Genomic DNA, 21,400 nt, shown 5'->3' on the forward strand with positions numbered 1-21,400 from the left:
GGGTGTCACATTATCAAACCGGATGTTATCATCAAGTTGGAGCAAGGAGAAGAGCCATGGATAGTAGAAGGAGCACTCCCACCTCAGAGCTACGCAGATGAAGTCTGGCAAGCTGATGACCTGAGGGAGAGAGTCCAGCAAAATGCACATATGTTCTTCATCAATAAAACCCTGGTTGAAAAGAGAGGTAATGTTTCTGAGAAAGATTTTAATGTCGAGATGAGCCCTGTTTCTTCAAGAAAAATAGCCTCTAAATGTGATGCCTGTGAAAAGAGCTTAGTATCTGTTTCAGAATACATTAGTAGTGATGGAAGCTATGCAAAAATGAAACCTGATGAATGTAGTGGGTGTGGAAAGTCACTCCTCCACATTAAGCTTGAAAAGACCCATCCAGGAGATGAGTATGCAGGAAATTACTCTGTAAAAGAAGAGAATATTTATCAGAAAGTACGTATTTTGGAGAAACCTTTTGAATACGTCGAGTGCCAGAAAGCCTTCCAAAAGGACTCAGTTTTTGTTAATCACATGGAGGAGAAGACCTATAATTGGAATGAGTCTGAAATAGCCTTTCTCCAAATGTCAGACCTCAGTGGCCATCAGAGATCTCACGTGGACATGAAGTCCTATGAGTGCCGGGAATGTGGGAAGTCCTTCTGTAAGAAGTCAAAATTCATTATTCACCAGAGGACTCACACAGGAGAGAAACCTTATAAATGTAACCAGTGTGGGAAGTCTTTCTGTCAAAAGGGAACGCTCACGGTACACCAGAGGACCCACACAGGGGAGAAGCCCTATGAATGTAATGAATGTGGGAAAAACTTCTACCAGAAGCTACACCTTATACAACACCAGAGAACTCACTCAGGAGAGAAGCCCTATGAGTGTGGTTATTGTGGAAAGGCCTTCTGCCAGAAGACACACCTCACCCAGCACCAGAGAACACACTCAGGGGAGAGGCCCTATGTGTGTCATGACTGTGGCAAAACCTTCTCCCAAAAATCAGCACTTAATGACCACCAGAAGATTCATACAGGTGTGAAGCTGTACAAGTGCAGTGAGTGTGGCAAATGCTTCTGCCGCAAGTCTACGCTCACAACCCACCTACGAACACACACGGGTGAGAAGCCATACGAGTGCAATGAATGTGGGAAGTTCTTCTCACGTCTCTCGTACCTCACCGTGCACTATCGCACCCACTCTGGGGAGAAGCCCTACGAGTGTGCTGAGTGTGGGAAAACTTTCTACTTGAACTCAGCCCTGCTTCGACACCAGAGGGTACACACAGGGGAGAAGCCATATGAGTGCAGTGAGTGTGGAAAGCTCTTTTCCCAGCTCTCCTACCTCACCATCCATCACCGGACCCACTCTGGAGTAAAACCCTATGAGTGCAGTGAGTGTGGAAAAACCTTCTATCAGAATTCTGCCCTGTGCAGACACCGCAGGATCCACCGAGGAGAGAAGCCCTACGAGTGCTACATCTGTGGGAAGTTCTTCTCTCAGATGTCCTACCTCACCATCCACCACCGAATCCACTCAGGAGAGAAGCCCTATGAATGTAGTGAGTGTGGAAAAACCTTCTGCCAGAACTCAGCCCTTAATAGACACCAGAGAACACACACAGGTGAAAAAGCGTATGAGTGCTATGAATGTGGGAAATGCTTCTCCCAGATGTCCTATCTCACCATCCATCACCGGATCCATTCTGGAGAGAAGCCCTTTGAATGTAACGAGTGTGGAAAAGCCTTCTCTAGGATGTCATACCTCACTGTGCACTACAGAACCCATTCAGGAGAGAAACCCTATGAATGTACTGAGTGCGGGAAGAAATTCTACCACAAGTCAGCATTCAATAGTCATCAGAGAATTCACAGGAGAGGGGATGTGAATGTTGTTGATGTAGGACAGCTTCTCTGAAGTCAGACCTCAGACAGCCCTTTCAATAAAGTGAGCAAGAAACCCCTAAAAGCAGTCAAAGACTGTTACACAGTTGGCTGTCTGTATCCATGGATCCTATATACCTGGATTCAACCAGTAAAAAATATTTGGTAAAAACATTGTAACTATTCTGAACACATGTAGACTTTTCTTGTCATTACCCAAAATAATACAGTACAGCAAGTCAACAACTATTTGCATTCTACTGGTGATTATAAGTAACCTAGAGGTGATTATAAGTAACCTAGAGATGAGTAACTGTATGAATTACATGGATTATATGCAAATACTGTACAGTTTTACCAAAGGGCCTAAGCAGCTGCAGATGGAAGGGGTATGTCCTAGAACCAATACCTCCTCCCACCCCAACCCTGTACAGAAGAGGCACTGCATCTGAGAACTCATATAGGTGAGTGTGGATAAGCCCTGTGCATTAGTTGTTGACCTTCATAGGGCAGAAACCACGATAGTACCAAGACCATATGATTCATTAAATACTAGACTAAACAGGAGTAAAAATGTATTAATACTTAGGTGCCAGGGATATAGGTTGCTCTATATTGCTCTGTTGCTCAGTGACACAGCTCCTGCTCTGGCAAGCTTGAGGTCCATATATATATATATATATGGATATAATAGAGTGTTTCACCAAGGAATAGAACTTTGCATATCAGGGAATTCTATCAGTTTAAAGAATGTGGAAACATACTCTTGGAAATTCTTAATACTAAAAGATAATTCTGTTGTAAAAACAAATTTGTTAAGAGAAATAGAAGATACCTTCTGTTAATAAATGCACAGTCTGTGTAAACAAAAGACGTAAAATCAGGATAGCTAGGCAAGTGTGCAGCGTTAAATTCATATATAAATAGTTCCCAGGGAAGACAAAACAGGGAGGGGATTGTTTTTAGTATGTTACATTACAGAAATTGTATGTTCATCATTGTATCCTTATGAATTTGTAACTCATATTGTAAAATTACTCGTCTAAGTAGCACTACCATGTTTGTACTTTAGTGTGCATTGTCATTGAAATTATATTTGTATTCTTCCCGGTATTTATAAATATGCCTTGATCATTGTTAGTGAACTACATCATCCATTAAAAAAACAATGTTTTTTATAATGTCTTTAACTATAGTGAGTCAGCAAAAGAGATAAATTAAATATGTATAAAATAGACTTTTTAAAAAAATCCTGCATAGATGAATTTAAACTGTTAAGCCAGAATTCTCCAGGAGTGAGAAATAGCTTTAGTACTTACTGCACTCTGCACAACTAAAAGATGTACTTAAAATATTACCATTTCTGTTTTTTAATCTATTTTTTATTTGGATGTTTATTTGAGTGTGTTTGGAGCACAGGGACTGAGTAGCATCAGAGTCATTTGTCTCTTTCCAGTCTGGTAGTGTTCATGAGCACTTGCTCTGCTCCTTCTCATCCACGAAGGAAGCGAGGACACATTGTAGGAGTTTGTGGCAGATTTTGTTGTGTGAATCACTGTCCTTACCTTTACTGGGAGAGTCTGGATTGCTCCTCGTGGAACAGGAAATAAGTCCTTGTTAGTTTTGATCAGTAATGGTAATCCATTCTCACTGCCAGCATTGCTGTCAAATGGTCCCAGGACCTAAGTCTAGACAAATGAACAAACTCACCTGACAGGTTGTTTCTGGAGAAAGTTTCCTCAAAGGTTCAAGAACTCAAGCAACAGAAAGCAGGGTCTTTTCATGAGAATGACCTTATCTGGATGTGGTGCCTGGTACTTTCCAGCAAAGGCTTATGATTTATTCATGACCTTCACAGGAAGACTGGAAGATTCTGGAACTTGGGTGATAGAGTCACTGAACCACAGAACCAACCAGCCCTGTGGCCACTTGATGTGTCTGGATTATAGTGCTTTTGTGAGAGATTATATTTATTTTTAAGCCAGTTTACTTCCAATGCTCCATTGCTAATAACTGAAGACATTCTGAAACAGTTGCACTTTTGTAGAAGTTATGTGGTTCAGAAGTGGACTTCAGGTAAATCATTTATTTTGAGGTGTGGATATACAGATCTTATTTTCTGTAAATTGTGACAGAAATAGTTCAAGCAGTGGAAATCAACTTGAAACAATTAAATGTGTACACCTCCTTGAACTGTCCTATCATTGACCTGCAAAGTTACATTGTTCCAGTGTATGAAATAAATTTTGTTAGAGGTAATTCATTTGTGGATTATTGCTGTTGGCAATATATGGTGTGAGATAAGGATCTAGTTTTAAGTGATTGATTTTATAGCCTACATCATTTGAATAACTTAGCCCTTTATACCACTGAGCTAAAATGCTGTGTTTTTCATAAGTAATGCACATGGCTCCTGTTCTTGTAGCTCAGCAGTGTAATTCCATATTCTGCTGACTGTGATTACGTTACATAACAGTAATCAAAAGTCTGGTTACTTGTATAGTTGATTATATAGTTTGAGGTAGGAACTAAAAGTTAGCATATACATTGAAATGATTATCTACAAAGGTTTCCCACACTAGTGTGTTGTAGTTTAGTCACACAATATAGGGGTTAAGAAAAATGAAGTAAAATAAATACAGGCTGTTAATGTTAGCTAGCTGTTAACACTGAAGCCACGTTTGACACCACTCCCTCCCTGTCTTCCGTATCCTGCCTCACTGTGCCTAGCTAGCGCTCCTCAAAGAAGGCTGTATGATAAGCTATGTTTCCTCCTACCCAGCATTATAGAATGTCTCTAGCTAAACAAAATGAAGGAAATGCATTTTTTAAATTATGTTGCTTCTTACTATAGAGATAATTATATTAAAAATAAATTACTTTTACTTTCATTAAATTTAAAGTCTGTGGCTCCTTCCAAAGTGATGAACTAGCATGGGCCATTGGCCTTTTTCATGGCCCAGTACTGTGCAGTCATAAAAGTAATAGTTGTGTATGCTGGGTGTGGTGGTGCATGCCTATAATCTCAGCTACACAAGAGGCTGAGGCAGGAGGAGGTACTGGAATGACGAAGAAGTGTCCAGAGGAAGGAGCATCCTAGGAAGAAGGAACTGAGAAAAGATTTCATAGCAGAGCACACTATCAGCAGCCCCTCAAGTCTGCTTTTCCCTCCCTCCTTTCTCTCTTCTTCCTTCCTTTTCCTCCTTTTTTCTTTCCTACCTTCTTTCCCACCCACAGTTCTTCTCTCCTTTCCCCTTAAGCCCCATACTGGGAATTGTACCCAGACCTTCATACTGAGCTACATTTCCTGCCCTTTTAAATATTTTTTATTTTTAAATAGCAACTCATCAACTGGCCAAGTTGCCAGGCTAAGCTTGAATTTAAGATTCTCCTGTCTCAGCCTCTCAGAATGCTGGGATTACAGGTATGTAACACCATACACAGGCCCTTACATTTTCTATTCTAAACTGTTCATTTAAAAAGTACTGGTCAGGGGGCTGGAGAGATGGCTCAGTGGTCTAAAGCACCTACTTGAAACAAGCTTGGCAAAGCACAGGGACCGCGGTTCGATCCCCAGCACCACATGCCAGCCAGACCCGCCCCCTGGTGGGCTGAGCTGGCCACACACACACACACAATAAATAAATGTAATAAATAAAAATAAATATTTAAAAAAAAAAAGTACTGGTCAAAAAAAAATAAAAAAAATAAAAAGTACTGGTCCACTAGATTAACTCCATACCCCACACCCTGCCATTTGAAAGTAATGTACTTAGAAAAGGGGTACCCTCAGTAGAGCTGCCTGGCAGCTGAGGCACCTTCCAAAGGCATACATGTTCATACTGAAGATACCTTTCCCCAAGGATTCCCAAGGGTTCCCCAGAGTCTGTCACCTGTGCAGTGGAGACAGCTTGAGGTGGCAGCTTGGCCGTCAGTGGGTGACAGCTGTGGTGTGGAGATGACCTATGGCCTACTCTGGTGTGAGTTCCTAGCCACTACTTGGGGCACAGAAAATTCCCCAAGCCAGCTGGATAAAGAATGGGCCACCTCCTGGGGCAGAATGGAAACAAAATCTAAATACAAATCCAACCCCAACCCCACGGGGTGTGCAGAACTGTGAGTCCACTCAAAAGGTTATCACTAGGAAGAACCTAGGAAAACCCAAGAAAGTCTCAAGAGTAAAGAGCCAAGAACAATAAAAACATGGCCTTTTTTAGGACAACTGAACAATAGTTCAGTAAAAGAGAACAAAAAACAGTCAAAACTACAGCATACACAAGTGGAGTGGAGACCAAGGCCACATACAAGAGAAAACCCAGTGCAACCCTGCAAAGCAAATGCTTCTCTGCAAAGATCTCCCATTGCAAATTGCTGACATACACTCCCTGACCTCTCGTAGATCAGGAACCCTCCCTGAAAAGCCCAAATGGGCCAAAGGACCATGTGGTTCTGTGACTACAGTGTCACCTTTTAAGAGCAGATAAGCAACATTTATATCTTTAAAAAGGGCATGTGGTGGCAGCTGCCCAGAAAATCAGCCATCCTGGGGGCTCCACTCTTCCCTAGAAGGGAGGGAAGAGGAGTGCTGAGCACAGAAAGGTGAAAGCGTTGCCAGTAGTACATGATAAAGATAGCATTTTAAGTCAGGAACAAAAAGGTGGATTTACCAAATGGTTAAGGAGAGCCAGCTATCCACTGGGATAATAAAGATTAGGTGCTTGCATCAAGCCCAGATCTTATGTTCCTTAACATGTGGAAAAGTCAATAAGTAATTTCTTTTTTTAAAGAAAAAAAGGATTATTTTGTATGAAAAGAAATAAAAGCGTATCAGTCACCTTTCTTGTTAGCACAATACCTCATGCCCACAGCTTAAAGGAGACCTTTAGTTTAGCTTGTGGTTTCAGGGGATTCAGTCCATGATCAGCTGGCTCTAAGGCAGAGACATTTTGGAGGAAGGGCATGGCAAGGCAGCTTGCCTAGTTCATGACAGCTGGGAAGCAGGGTAGGGGTGCCAGAGAGAAAGGGGTGAGGAACCAGATAGAGACCCAAAGGCCGCACCTCCATGACCCATGCGGGCACATGCAGAAGTGTGCTATACTCACCCACTGGGCAGCTCCCAAGCCAATCAAGTGGATGACCCATCTTACACATTATGCTAAGCTTCCAAAGGAGATTCTGTGATTTCAAACAAGAAATAGCATTTTTATTATATGAAAATTTACAGAGCAAAAATGCTAGATCATTTTTCTCAAATCATATTGTCCCTGAATAGCTAGCACTTCTGAATTGTATGTTTGTTGTTGTTGTTGTTGTTGTTGGTGGTGGTGGTGGTGGTGGTACTGGGAATGAATTCAATGTGACATACATGCTAAGCACATGTTCTACCATTAAGTGAACTTCAGTCCATGAACTAAGTATTTTTTGAAATGTATCTGCTTTCAGAGTTAGAATGTCATAACAGTAACTGAAGAATCTCAACTTCAATAGGCTTAAAAATAGGAAAATTAATTACCTCAGAGAGTCCCCAGCACAGAGCCACATCAGAGCAAATCCATTCAACTCTGCACAGTCATTAATAAAGTCTCTTTGCTCACCAGCCTCCACCTCCCCACCCTGAGTCACAAGATCTAACCAGTGGTCACAACTAGGTATTTCATGTCATTCTGCTTTTGTCTCTATCAGTGATAAGCTCATTCCTAATAGTTACCCAGAATCTCCTTAAACATCCTAGTGGCCACTGCCTGTCCTATGCCAAGCACAAATGGTCACTGGTAAGGAAGGCCAAACCTGACCACAGCAAGGTTCTCCAGCAATGCTCATGCAGAGCTGTCTCCCCATCTGCTGCAAGAGACACAGATGAGCTGAGCAGACAGGGTCAGGGCATGGTAGCTGCCACCCTATTACACAAATGGTTTCTGGGCTCCTACCACTTAGACTGTGCCACTGACTTCTGCAGGCACAACCAGACATGGTAGTAGAAAAATAGTGTTTCTCCACCAGCACTTTATTTCAATGCCTGTGCGATACATGGTTTTCCACCAGCTGTTACTATAAGTTCGTGATTTCGGTGCTGCTGTGTTTTCTGTGTGTCCACTAATGTTTATTTACTGGGGGCTGACCACATAGAAGGATTTCCCACATTTGTCACATTTATGGGGTTTATCCCCTATACAATTTTTTTTATGTAGTCAGGGTTGACTTTTATGCTGACAAGTTTTCTGGTCCCCCCCACCCCCCGAACTGGGGATTGAACTCAGGTCCTTGCGCTTGCCAGAGAAGCCTTTATTCTACTGAGCTATTTCCCCAGCCCATTCAGATGGATAATTAGTGAGGGTGACTTTAGAAGCCCCATTCTTTTCTGCATTCTCCAGATTAATGATACTTCTTTCCTGTGTGATTTCATTGATAAATATTTAGGTGAGAATTCACATAAAACACCTTCTCATGTTCAGTATGTTCATGAGTTTTCTTTTCAGGGTGAGTTCCCTGATTACTGAAGAGCTGATTTCTTTTTTTTTCCCGAGTACTAGGGCCTTCCACTGAGTACAGTCTCAGCCCTTTACTTATCTCGCATAGAGACAGGGTCTCACTAAGTCACTAAATTGCCCAAGCTATGTTTAAACTTGTGATCCTCCTGTCTCAGCCTCCCAGAATCCTGAGATTGCAGGCATAGGCCCCCACACCCAGCAGGAGAGCTTTTTGCAAGACTTCTTGCATTTATTGTACCTGTAGGGTTTCTCTGTTTTGAGTTCAGTGATGGATAGCAAGAATCAAATTTACAGACAGGGATCTGCCTTAATCATTCTGTTCACTTTTCCCCCAAAGTGAATTTTCTGTTGTTTGCTGAGATTTAACTTCAAATAGGAGCTTTCCCACATTCATGACAACCATAAGGTTTCTCACCTGTTTGAGCCACCTGATGTCTAATCAGGGCTGATGAGCATGATTTCTCATACTTGGTACATTTACAGGGTTTCTCTTTTATATTCTCTTCCTGTGTAACATTTAGGGCAGAGAGAGAGAGAGAGAGAGAGAGAGAGAGAGAGAGAGAGAGAGAGAGAGAGAGACTGGGAGTTGAACCCAGGGCTTCAACACTAAGCTAAATCCCCAGTCCTTTCTTTTTACTTGCTATTTTGAGACCAAGTCTCGATACACTAAGTTGTTCAGGCTTGACTCAACCTCACAATCCTCCTGCCTCAGCCTTCCAGAGTTTTGGGGTTATAGGCATATACCACCACGCTTGGCTTAGGACTAATTTACAGTAGAAAGGCTTCCCACACTCAACACACAGGGTTTTCTTCCTTACAGCAAACTGTGATTTATGGAAGATTTTTCCACATCACATGTATGTGTTCTGGTGTTCAGTGAGGTTTGACTTCACACAAGACTTGCCACACTCCTGACATCCTTAAGGCTTCTCCCGCGAGACTCCTCAGATGGATGGACTCTTAGGATTCTGCACACCTGTCACACCCATTGGTTGTTCTTTCTGTCTGCTATGTGTGTGCAGGGAGCCTTTAAGCTTTACCACATGCCTTATATTCAGGTTTCTTTGCTGGGTGAGTTTTTTGCATCTCTGAGTTGTGATTTCTGGATGGTTTTCCCACATCTGTTATTTCATGTGGTTCCTCTCATGTGTGTCTCCTCTGATGGTCAATGAGGTATGAATACTGGCAAAAAGGTTTCTTGCAATAAATATACTCAAGGATGTCCTCGCCTGCGTGAGTACCAGGATCCCAAGTACGCTGAGGCTTGTGATTTCCCACCTCCGGTACACCCTTTGGCGTCATAAAATCGCTCTCCAGTAGGAGGATTTCTTGCTTATGATCAAGAAACAACTTCCCACAGGTGTTATTCTCATTTAGCACTAACACTTGACTCCAAACCACGTTTCGGGGGCATACCAGAGTGCCACCTCCTGAGGAGACCAAGCTTGCATTCAGAATCTTAGTGTGTTGCTGTGGAGAAGAGAATGCACCATGAGCGTGTTTCTTAGTTTTCTTGGTTTCTCTTTATCAGATCATTTAATATCTGGACTTCTCAAAAATGAGAAAAAGTAAGTGTACATTAGGACGTTAATACATGGCCTATGTAAGTGTGGTTTATTTCACTGACACTCTTCAGGTTTTGGGATGAAGTCCCAAGTATAAATTTCTCCATAGTTTAGAAAAAATAAAAATAAACCACCAGCTCTAGTGGAAAGAGGAGTAAAATTAGCAATGAACACATTTTCTGTTTGTGAATTTCACACTGACAAGTGAAGGAGACATCAGCCTGAGGAACAGTGAGAGGAGAGCTGAGGAGAGATGCTCACTATCAGAGTGAGCCCAGCTATAACCATGAGTGGGAAACAGAAGGGAGGCCACCTGTCAGCAGTGAAGTGCCGTAAGCTTCAGCCATAACCAAGGGCTCTGGGAAGCTGAGGAAGAAGAACACAAGTTTGAGCCTAACCTGGGTAACTTAATGACTTAGCAAGAACCTGTGTCAGAATTTAAAAAAATAAATGGCTGAGAATGTAGCTCAGTGTAAAGGCCTGTGTTTAACCCCCAGTATGAGAAGACGGCGGAAGAGGAAGAGGGGGAGAAGGACGAGGAGGAGAAGAAAGCTGCTTTAGCCAAGCTGTAAAACACCAGGCTACCCATATGTCAACTAGTGAATAAGGTTTATTTGAGTATTCCAGATACCCTTAAACAGTCCTCAGTGAATATTTCCTAAAATAATTGCTCTCCAACACAAGTGATAAATGTGACTATCTTCCACCTCAGTGCCTGCTTTTTAGCCTTGGCTCTACTGAAAACTCAGATTATCTTCCAAGAAATTTATGTCTGTCTGCCTGTCTGTGTTTTAAAAATCTGGCCCCTTGGATTCCATTTTCTTAAAAATGTGGAAGCAAGTCTCTCTGCATACTCTTCAAAAACACAAGTTTGACAAGTATTAGTTGTATCCAAATACAACTTGAAAAACACTTGTGCTTCAAAAACTTTCATGTTTCCTTCTTCTGCTGCAGTTGAGATCTACAGCATCCCTCAGAAAACTCAGGTGTTCAGTGAGATTTTTATAAGGGACTGGATCACAGGGCTGCTATACCTGCAGTGGATTAATGCATTGAAGAGTACACTGCTACGTGTGCTGTTGGGAGGTGGGGCCTGGTGGGAAGAGGTGTTACTGAGGCCTAGCTCCATGCCTGCCTGGTTCCTCCCTTCTCTCTGCTTCCTGGCTATCAAGGCATGAGTAGCCTCCCTCCACCCAGTCCCCTTTACCACACCATTTCTGCTCTGGAGCTAGCCAGTTATGGACAGAAACAGAGCCAAAATAACTCTTCCTTTAAGTTGTGGGTGTCATGTATACCAGTCTCCCAACCACAACCTGTGTTCCTAGAAGATGCTATTATATCTCTGATTGCCTTTGATCCACTCTCAGAAGACACCTATCTGGAAACTTTTATTTAAAGTACAGCCATTAATATATATCAGTACTCCCAGCCTCTTATGGAGGATCATGAGGGCCAGCCTGGGGAGTAGAGCAAGACCTCATCTTAAACCAAAAATATTTAATTTTTAAATAAATCATTTTGGGGGCTGAGGAGATAGCTCAGTAGAATAAGCACTTGTCTGGCAAGTGCAAGGTCCTGAGTTCAATCCCCAGTACCACTAAATTAATTAATTAAAACACAGGGTATAGACTGTTAATGATCTCATGTCACCCTATATGCCTTATGAATCAGTATAAGAATGTGATATAGAGCAACTTAAAACATGCTTTCTGAATAAGCCCACCTATTGGCATAGTAGGATAACATCGCTTGTATATTACACATGAAAGTAACAAAGCCTAGGTGGTAATAAAAGCCTCTAGTAATAACCATGTGCTCTTGGGTATCACAGGATATGATCAGGTCTGAGTTTCTTGTAGCTCAGTCACCAAATGAAATAGAAATTCTACAAAGGAGATTAACAGTGACTAAAACAAGTCCTTCAAAATAGAGATGAAAATTTCAGCTCAAACATAGATTTTTGTGTGAAAATAACTCCTAAAAGCTGAAGTCGCTCATGTTCTAATTCACAAGGTTCTACTGACTGTCATAAACAACTTTTCCCTTTGGGCCTGCAATCCAAAGGAGTTAAGAGACCTTTGTTCTGGTGCCCTTCACCTGGTAGTCCTGAGGGCTGAGTGGAGATGCTTTTCTTGAGGGACCACCTGTCTCCGTTTCCTAGCAGCCACCAAAGCAACTGACCCAACCAGGGAAGAACCAGCCCAAGCTTCATAGTCCTAGCTTGATCCAGATGACTTGGGCTGAGTGTCCCCTCACCCAGGCCCCAGGACACTGAGAACCAGAATGTGCCTCTGGATTTCTACATGCTGTGCCAGCTTTCTCCTACGTGAATGTCGTTCTGGTTTCATCTCACTGCAAGGTTTCTTTCATTTTGTCATCTGAATATTTTTTAAACTGGGAATTGAACTCACAACTTCACGTTTACAAGCAGATGCTATGCTGCTGAGCTATCTCCCTTGCCCTGTTTTGTCATCTGTACATTGCACATTTTCCTAATGAAGCCTGATGCCTCCCTTTCCCCTGTGACAGCCATACTGGTGTGATTTGATTGACAGTTGGCATGCCTTGTCCTCTTGATGCCCAGGGCAATGAGCTCCACCGTTTTCCGCCCCCTGTTGGGCTGCCTGGAAGCCACCCTCTAGTCCACCCCATGCTCCCTTCCTGGAGCCACAACACCCCTCTTCCACTCTGTCTGCTCAGGTGCTGCTACTGTAGCACATCTGACAGGCAAAGAGCAGGGAAGGACTAGGCCCCACTGCCCTATCCCCAAACCTCAATGGGCAATGCCAGACATTGTCACTGTGCTTGGGAAGTTCCTTGTGAGTGGTGGCAGTCCCAACTTCAGCCCAGCCATTTCTGTGAAAACAGCAGCAGCTCTTAACCAAGCATCCCCTTCTCCCTGCGTTCTCTCAGCCTGTTACCATGGCAGCTGCAGCTGTCCTCAGTGCCTCACAGGAGATGATTGCCTTGGCTGCCACTGGCATGAAACAGACCTATTTCAGATGACTGTGCCCTGTAACCTCTCCAGGTGACCCCACTCCCATCACTACTCTAAAAGCCCCCGGTGGGTCCCCGGTAGGTTGCACATGTGCAGGAAACTGCCCCTCTGTATAGGAAGGGTCCTTCCCTCTGGTGCACTATTTCCCTGTGCAGCAGCTCGGGCTCCAATAACAGCCTTGCCTAGATGGTCCTGTTGCCTACCTGTGGCTCTTATACTGCGTAGAGTGGGTATGTTGCTTTAGGAATGAGCTGAAAACACTAGGGGCTGTTGTCTTGAAGAGATCCAGAGAACATGAGCATAGTGAAGACCAGAGGGAGAATCACAGAGAGGAAACAGAAGCTTCTAGAAGAGCTCCAGAAAGCTGCCAAGGGGATGTGAGCCCCAGTTGCTGAGGAGGTGATGGAGTGACCGAGAGACAGCAGGAGCTGTGACACAGTTGAACACTAAGCTATGCCAGTGAGATTTAAGAGGCATTGGCGCTTCTGGGCATAGGATCCAGTAAGAAGGGAGTGGAAGATGATGATGGTTTCATCCAAGTCCCATAGAAAAACCTGCTGTGGGAAGAAAATATTTAAAAAGAAGTATACTGAGTACCTTTCAATCACAGTGAAATGAAATAGAACAGAAGGAAAACTGGAAAATTCACAAATATGTGGGGAAGAAATAATACAATCTTAAACTCAAATTTATGATCCTCTTGCCTCAGCCTCCTAGAGTATTGGGTTTACAGGTGTGTACCACAACACCTGGCAAGAAAGTACTTCTTGTATCTGTGTATTCAAAGTGGTTAGAATAGATATAATAGTTACATTCTCTTAATGAATAGAGTGATTTGTTCTAATGGTGTTTGTAAATAGGATATCATGTCCGCATCTTGTACAGCAATTAACCACTAGGAAGAATGTATGCAATGTGTTGATTATTGAAAATGTCCTACCAATTTGATTTGAAACTGTCTCATTGCTATTTGTTTATCAATAAAATTATGGAAAAAAAATAAGAGGCATTGGTACTCAGAGCTGAAAGCTGTGACACTAACAGCCAAGAACCACTAGCATCAAGAGAAAGCTGTAGTTTGCCAGTTCATGGTTTCTATCCAAATCGAGCAAAAGAATCCCCAGCCATTTGAGAACATCAAATGGTTTTAGAAAAAAATTCAGCCCCACATTAACATAATTTATTGAAATTCTATTGCTGTTGCACCAACCAAGCCCTTTAGGGTTTCCTTGCCACGCTGCTGGGAGCAAAAATCCATTTCTTATCTGGACTCACACCCAGGAAGCATTCACCAACTACTCCCTAGAAACTTCTCTAGTTAGATCACCAAAATCACCGCATTCAACACTGAATTTCCAGTCTCCACTCCTTTTTCAATATATACACAGCAGCTGATGTCACCTTCTTATTTTTTATTTTTCTTTATTATAGAACAGGATCTACAGGGTCTCGCTACATAGACTGGACTTGTAGTGATTCTCCTGTTTTCAGCCTCCCAAGCCCTGGGATTACAGGTGTGCACCCCCATGCCCAGTCTCAATACCGTCTCAACATGCCCCAGGGGTGGGGGCTGGGCCAGCACAGCAAGCCCAGAGTTGAACCCCAGCAGCTGTGCTTTGCCTAAGCAGGCACTTTAGTCTGCTGAGCTATTTGGCTTGCCTTATGTCACCACCTTTAAAAAAAATTCTTTTCAATAATATGTTCATATAGCTCAAGGTTTGAGATACAGAAAACAAAATCTCTCTCTCCCCAGCATTGAGCAGTCACCCAATTCTCTCCCAGAGCTCTGAATGACTGCTTTTCTGTGCATCCTTCAGCACATTGGGTAACTTTATGGGAGGTGTCCTATTAGTGTATATCTTGATTTCCTTAAGAGAACTCACAATTTCATTCCCTGCATCGACCTGTCCTTACTTTAGTGACTTCCCTGCGAGGAACATGATACAGCCATGGCACTATTACATTCAGAAGTACTGCTTAGATATTTTATATGCATGTATCTATGTATCTGCGTATCTATATGATATAAATGTTACATATTTTTAAATTTTATTGACACATTTTTGATACACATAATGATCATATAGGGAATTTGTACTTGTACACAATATATCGAGTCTTCTTTTCCTCCCATTACGCTCCCCTCCCTTCAATCCCTCTTCCCCTCATTTACAAAAGCTTTGTTTCCATTTATTCTTTTTCTTTTCCCTTTCTTCTCATTTCCCTCCTCTTGTTCCCCTTCCCATCTCTCCCCTTCCCATTTGAACATTTTCTTCCTACTTTCCAATATCTGTTACACATTTTGGACCTTAGTAACCCTTTTAGTTTCAGACAACAGAGATACAATGTGATATTTAAATGTATGTCTAATCTATTTCATTTAAAAGCATGGTTTCAAGATCTCCCATTTACCTAAAAAAATAAAAACAAAACCCTCTAGCTTATCCTCCTTCTTAGCAGAGTAGCACTCCATTGTACATAAAAACCACATCTTTATCCATTCATCTAGTGATGGGCATTTGGGCTGTTTGATTTAGATATTACAAATTGTGCAGCTATAAACATGGCTGTGTACAGATCACGGTCGGTCGTATGATGCTTTAAACTCTGTCAGGAAGACAGCAAGAAGAGGAAAAGCTGGGTCAAGTGGAACTAGTTTTCGTTTTTTGAGGAATCTCCACACTGATTTCCACAGGGGTTGCTCAAGTCCACACTCCAATCAATAGTGAAGGCCTCCTTTTTCTCCACAGCCCTGCCAGCATAGCATTTGTTACTGGTTAATTTTCTTTCTTTTTTTTTTTTCTGGTTAATTTTTTGACAATAGCCATTCCCTCTGGGATAAGCTGGAATCTCAGCATTGTTTTAATTTACATTTCTCAAATGATCAATGAGATTGAACATTTTTCCTGTATTTATTTGCCTTTTCTACTTCTTTAACTGAGAAGTGTTTTTATTTCAGATGCCCATTTTTTAATTGGGTCTTCAAATTTGGAGGGGTCTTATTTTTGAGTTCTTCATATATTCTGGATAGTAGCCCTTTGTCTGAGGAACAGCTGGAAGATTTTTTTTCTCATACTATGGATTTCCTCTTCACTCTGTTGATGGTTTCTTTTGCTGTGCAAAAGCTTTTTATCATCTTTTCCCCCCTGTACCTGGAATAGAACTCAAAAGCTTTTTAACCTAGCTGTTGATTCTGTGTGACAGTATCTGTGTGATCAGAGTTTTGTTCACTGAGTCTTTGCCTACACCAACGCCTTCAAAACTCCTACTTATTCTAGGTTCCAGCAGACTTAGTGTTTCTGTTTTAATATTTAGATCCTTCATCCATTTCGATTTTAGTTTAGTGCATGGTGAGAGATATAGGTCTAATAGCAGTCTTAGGTACCTTTTAGTTGAAAAGTTGTTCCAATTTGCTTGTGTGAACACTGTTATTGGAAGTCTGATTTCTATTCACAACTTACTGATCCTAGACATTTCCCGTCTGAGGACCCACTTATCTCCCACCTTCTTTCAGAAAAAACAATCTGAAACCTCCCTGAGCTCTGTTTCCTGTGAGGTCAGGAAAGGCGGAAAACAGTATATCTTCTGGCCAGACATGTGCTGAACCAAAGAAAAGCTTCCCAGGGTCTGGGCAGACCGAGAAGCAGAGGAGGTGGGGGAGGAGAGGTGCTACTTAGGGTGAGCAAAGACATTATCTTCCCTCTGGTGTAGCCCTCCAAGTCCCACTGGGGTGGTGGCCTTTCACACAATTCAGCGGGCACCGCTTCTGCACCCAGCCAAGGGACTGGCGTCAGCACGGGTTTCTGTGGGTGTGATGAAATCCTCAGCCTCAGCCCCATGCTGTAAACTCCTTTTCCAGGTGTCCTGGACCTTTTTTTTTGAAGCTATGACAGGTCTCTGTCAGCGGTTTAGAGGAGAGATTCCCTGAGATTCTCATTCCCTTATACCTCACTGCAGGAGGGTTGCCGGACCCAGCATAGCCTCTGTGCACAGAAACAAGAGGATCCAGGAGGCCACGCCCAGAGCCCAGAGCCCAGAGCCCCTGCCCAGTAAGGACTTCGAGAGCTCCACCCACATAGGCTGGGCTTTTATGGTCCCGTCCCACCCCACCACCTCCCTAGTTTCTTCCCTTCTACCCTGGCTTCACCTTCCATCCCACGCTCCTCCTTCACTTTTGGCCATCCCCCCATTTTCTTTCCTCCACCTCTCAGTTCTACTCTCAGGCTAATAAAAAAAATAATCAAATTATTCCAGCCAAGGAATTTTTTTTTTTAATGCTGTACTAGAAATTTACACAGGACTATGCCCCAGGCCTCACTCGGCACTGCTACCACCTTTCTTTTTTGTATTTTGAGATAATCTCACTAAATTGCCCAGGCTGTGTTTGAACTTGGGATCTTCCTACCTTACTTAGCCTCTCAGAGTGCTGGGGTTACAAGCGTGCAGTGCCCCCCTTTTTCAGAAGCAGTGAATAAAAAAAATGGAGATAATTCAAAACACTTAAATGAAAAGAAAAAAAGTACATCTTCCTGTCTCACAGACGGGACTGTGACCATTAGATATGCACCTGGCTGACATTTTCACTTTAAAAATAAAGGCGGTGCGGGGGAGATCCCAAGTTGCTGGATAAGAGTTCTGGAACAAGGGCCTGCCAAATAGCTCAGCGGATTAAGGCGTCTGCTTAAGCAGACGCAGGGGCCAGGAGTTCAGTCCCTGGGCCTGCTGAGCCGGCTGCGCATGCCTGTGATCCCAGCACTTGGAAGGCTGTAAACAGGATGATCACTATGAGTTGGATCTATGTGGTGAGACCCTGTACAACTTGTCCTAAAAAAAAAAAAAAAGTTCTGGGACAAAGTAACACTGTAACAAACAGTGAAGGGATTCTTGGGATTGGTAGGAAATAAAATATTCAGCCAATGAGGTTCAGTCAGCCAGTGAGCTCTTAAATATGGTTAAGTCTGACTCTACCTCACTGCTAGAAAGACACTACACACACCTGGCTGGATTCCACATCTTAAAATTCAAAAGTAAACTCAAACATTATATAAGTAGGTTTTAAAATACAACACCCATGGAAGGGAAGATAACAAAGTGAGACTCACTAAGCTAAGATCTGACTTCCTTTTAGAAAATCAAAATTCCACTTCTGGTGTAAAGTGGGAGCAAAATTTAGAGACAACTAAGAAAAGATCTTTGTAACATACATGAAAAATGAAGGCTTTGTCATTTTAATTTATTGATTCTTCTTTTAAATCTATGAAAAAGTCAGCATCAGCATTCTCCACCCACTAGAGAAATGAAAAGAGATCAATAAGAGACAAATTATAAATGAACAATTATAAATGTGAGAGAATGAGTTGTGGCAAATAGAGGGCACGAGGCTGCTCAAGGAGCTCAGCCAGTGGCCTCTGAGAGCCCCTCACCTGAGAGGCCAGCCAGTTGCCCCTCTCCAGGACTCCAGAGGGCCAAGGGGGACAAAAGTGGTCCGAGCTCAGTCTGCGCACAGTGAGGTAAGTTACAGACTTAATGTGAGGCACAGAAGCAGACGGTGCCAGTAGCGGGCAGTACTTGGCTGCATTTCCTTCTCACACTGCTGCTGAGCCGGCACAAATCAGTCGAATTTCTGGAAAAATTAAAAGCAGCACCAGCAAATGCTGACCCGGAACAAGGATTCCAAGAAGGAGTTCCAAATGCTGGTGTGCTAGTGCATGTTTCAGAGAAGATTGTTGTACAGAAAATAATGGGAACGTTTCATTTTCAAGAGCAGCCGATCTTGACCTTATTGAGTCAACTCCTTTAAAACCTCTGGTACTGGGGCTGGGGAGATAGCTCGGCTGTCTAAGCGTCTGCTGACAAGCACAAAGAACCTGGGTTCAATCCCTGGTACCACATGCTGTATTTCTGTGCTGGCCACTGAAACCGGGCTTGGTGGCATATGCCTGTAATCCCAGCACTGGGGAGGCTGAGACAGGAGGATCACTGCAAGTCTGAGCTGTGTGCAAGACCCTGTACCAAATAAATAGATAAATAAATGATTTTTTAAAAAAACCCTCTGGTACTAACAACGCCACCTCATGTACTTACACTAAGTGAGAGACTTTAGAGTTCCTGGACTTAGAAAAACCTACTCCAACACTACTACTGGACTTAGAAAAACCTACTCAAAATGCTGAACAGATCCATGGGGCTGGCAGGCTACAAAGAGAACACCTCATTATGAAGATGCTGTTTGCCGAAATGGACAGCTGGTCTGAAATGGTTCTATACCTGTGCTGGGTGGTGGGCCTGCTGCCGCCACGTCTAATCCTCATCATGACAATGTTAGGTATGGCCTTTCAAATCTAGATGGAACCACTCAGGAGACGTCAGATGTCGTGACTGTTGTAGCTGCAGTTTCATTAAGACAACAAACTAAACAGACATCTGCAGCATCTAGAAGAGGGAAGAAAAGAATGTGCTCACTGAGGAATGGTCATATATTCAACTACTGTTGCATTCCGGCTGCTTAATAGCTAGCTGGCTCAGGCTTTGTTGCGAGAAGTAACCTCAGTACTCGACTACTGGAAATACGCAGGATCTACAAATCTCTTGGCTTCTATCTTTGCACTGTATGCTGTTTTATAGTCTATGTCCTAAAAATGTGTTTTTTTTTCAGCCTGGGATATAGCTCAGTGGCATAAACACTTGCCTGGCAAGTGCAAGGTCCTGAGTTAGATTCCCCAGCACTGAAAAACAAACAAACAAAAAATTGTTAATCAACTATTCTTGTTTTGAAAATCTGTAACATATGTATTGTTGTATGTTACCCTGTTTCTGTCATTATTTCTGATTTTGTTCTTGCTTTTGTCTTTTATTTTTCAAAATGAAATAAAATTAAACTTTAAAAAGATGTGTTTTTTAGAAGGTATATATTTGTAAAAGTAAAGATGTATTCTGTCTGTCAGAATATATTCCCTTTAAACTAGTTCTACAGTAATACCTTATATAAAATTATTTGGCATGTTTTGTAAATAGGGCCTACATTCTTTTTTGAAAAGAAAAATTGTTTTTGCCTCATCAGTCTGCACAACTAATTCTCTGAAAGAGAGCGCATCAAGAATGGATTTAGAAAGATATCTATGAAAGAAAAAGTATTCTGTTCTGTTTCTTCACAGTATTAGGCAATTTTGTCAATAGACATTTTTACACCAGCTCCACATTAACATTTAGAAGTTATGGTCTGGTATCAGATTTAAGAAATAAAACTACATAATATTTCATGATCACCTGTATAAATTAAAATAATTCCTAACAATGCAGCAATTTATCTAAAAAAATACACTAGATAATTTTTGAATATAAAATTTTAGAAGGATAAAACATTGTAGCATGCAAGATAAGTACAGATTTAGAGAAATAGTTATGTCCCTTCTGGAAGCTACTCTGTACTAACAATAAAAATAGCCTTTACTCTAGCAACTGGATATTTTTTTTAAGATTGATTGATTGATTGATTGATTTGGTACAGGGTCTCACTATGCAGCTCAGACTCATAAGTGATCCTCCTGTTTTAGCCTCCCCAGCACTGGGATTACAGGCGTGCTCCACCATGTTTGGTTTTGATGGCTGGCTTGATGAGGGGCTGGCACGGCATGTGGTACCAGGAATCGAACCCATGTCCTTGCACTTGCCAGGCAGGTGCTTAGACCACAGAGCTATCTCCCCAGCCCTAGCAACTGGATATTAACAGAATGATTGTCTGACAATATGTGTATATGAATCTCCTTCGCAATTTAGTGACAGGAAAGAAATGGAAGCAACTTACATTTAGACAGTTACATTTCTAAGAGGCAACTTAATGAGACTTGATCGCAGAGTGAAGCACAAAACAGAGCTGGGGCTGCAGCTCAATGCAAAGGTCCTACCTGTGCAAATAAATTGCAAATAAATAAATAAATAAATCTGAAAATAACCTAAGTTAACTTACCCATTAAAATGTTCACAATCTAATTTGGAATAAAAATTGAAGCCTCTACTCAAAAATGTAAAATAGGACTCAAGTTTTGTGAAAGCTGTCTGTGTGCTCTAAAGAATGTGTGTGTGTGTGTGTGTGTGTGTGTGTGTGTGTGTGTGTTTAAAGAGTGAACATATTTTCTCAATAAAATTATGGAAAAAAATTCTCAATAAAATTATGGAAAAAATAAAAAGTGAACAGATCAAAATCTCACAGCGGCCTGGCCCTAGCTCAGTTCTTGGGGCTGGTGAGATGGCTCAGTGGTCTAAAGCACCTACTTAGAACAAGCTTAGCAAAGCACAAGGATCGGCAGTTCAATCCCCCGGCACCACATGCCAGCGAGCCCCGCCCCCTGGTGGGCTGAGCTGGCCACACACACACACACACATACACACACACACATACATACACACACACACATACATACACACACACACACACAAATAAATAAATAACAAAATCTCACATGCAGAGCC

General features: G+C 42.2%; 1 protein-coding gene and 2 long non-coding RNA genes across 6 annotated transcripts in view; 1 reads left to right on the top strand and 2 right to left on the bottom strand.

Annotated features, from left to right (window-relative positions):
• Positions 1–19,650, top strand: part of Znf12 (zinc finger protein 12) — a 22,715-nt gene extending 3,065 nt beyond the window's left edge. Inside the window, exons 1-2 of one of the 4 annotated variants that reach the window (XR_002820773.1) lie at positions 92–2,541; positions 19,634–19,650. Coding sequence is in view for 2 of the 4 variants with exons in the window: in XM_023713361.1 (XP_023569129.1) it covers positions 649–1,914 (1,266 nt within the window). In the remaining 2 variants the exon portion in view is untranslated. Of the gene's footprint in view, positions 1–91; positions 4,140–11,505; positions 11,520–19,633 lie in introns of those variants that run through there. The other 3 variants (XR_002820774.1, XM_023713360.1, XM_023713361.1) reach the window with 3 other exon arrangements.
• Positions 4,224–7,020, bottom strand: LOC111816360. The gene is made up of 3 exons (XR_002820777.1): positions 6,983–7,020; positions 6,370–6,442; positions 4,224–4,990 (listed from the first exon to the last, which is right to left on the bottom strand). It is a non-coding gene; the product is annotated as an uncharacterized LOC111816360 (long non-coding RNA).
• LOC111816359 overlaps positions 7,022–21,400 on the bottom strand; it is a 19,141-nt gene continuing 4,762 nt past the window's right edge. The window contains exon 3 of the long non-coding RNA XR_002820775.1: positions 7,022–7,055. This is a non-coding gene — a long non-coding RNA (uncharacterized LOC111816359). The remainder of the gene's footprint in view (positions 7,056–21,400) is intronic.

This window comes from Octodon degus, unplaced genomic scaffold (genome assembly GCF_000260255.1).
Source record: "Octodon degus isolate 3935 unplaced genomic scaffold, OctDeg1.0 scaffold00031, whole genome shotgun sequence".
NCBI classification, from domain to species: Eukaryota; Metazoa; Chordata; class Mammalia; order Rodentia; family Octodontidae; genus Octodon; species Octodon degus.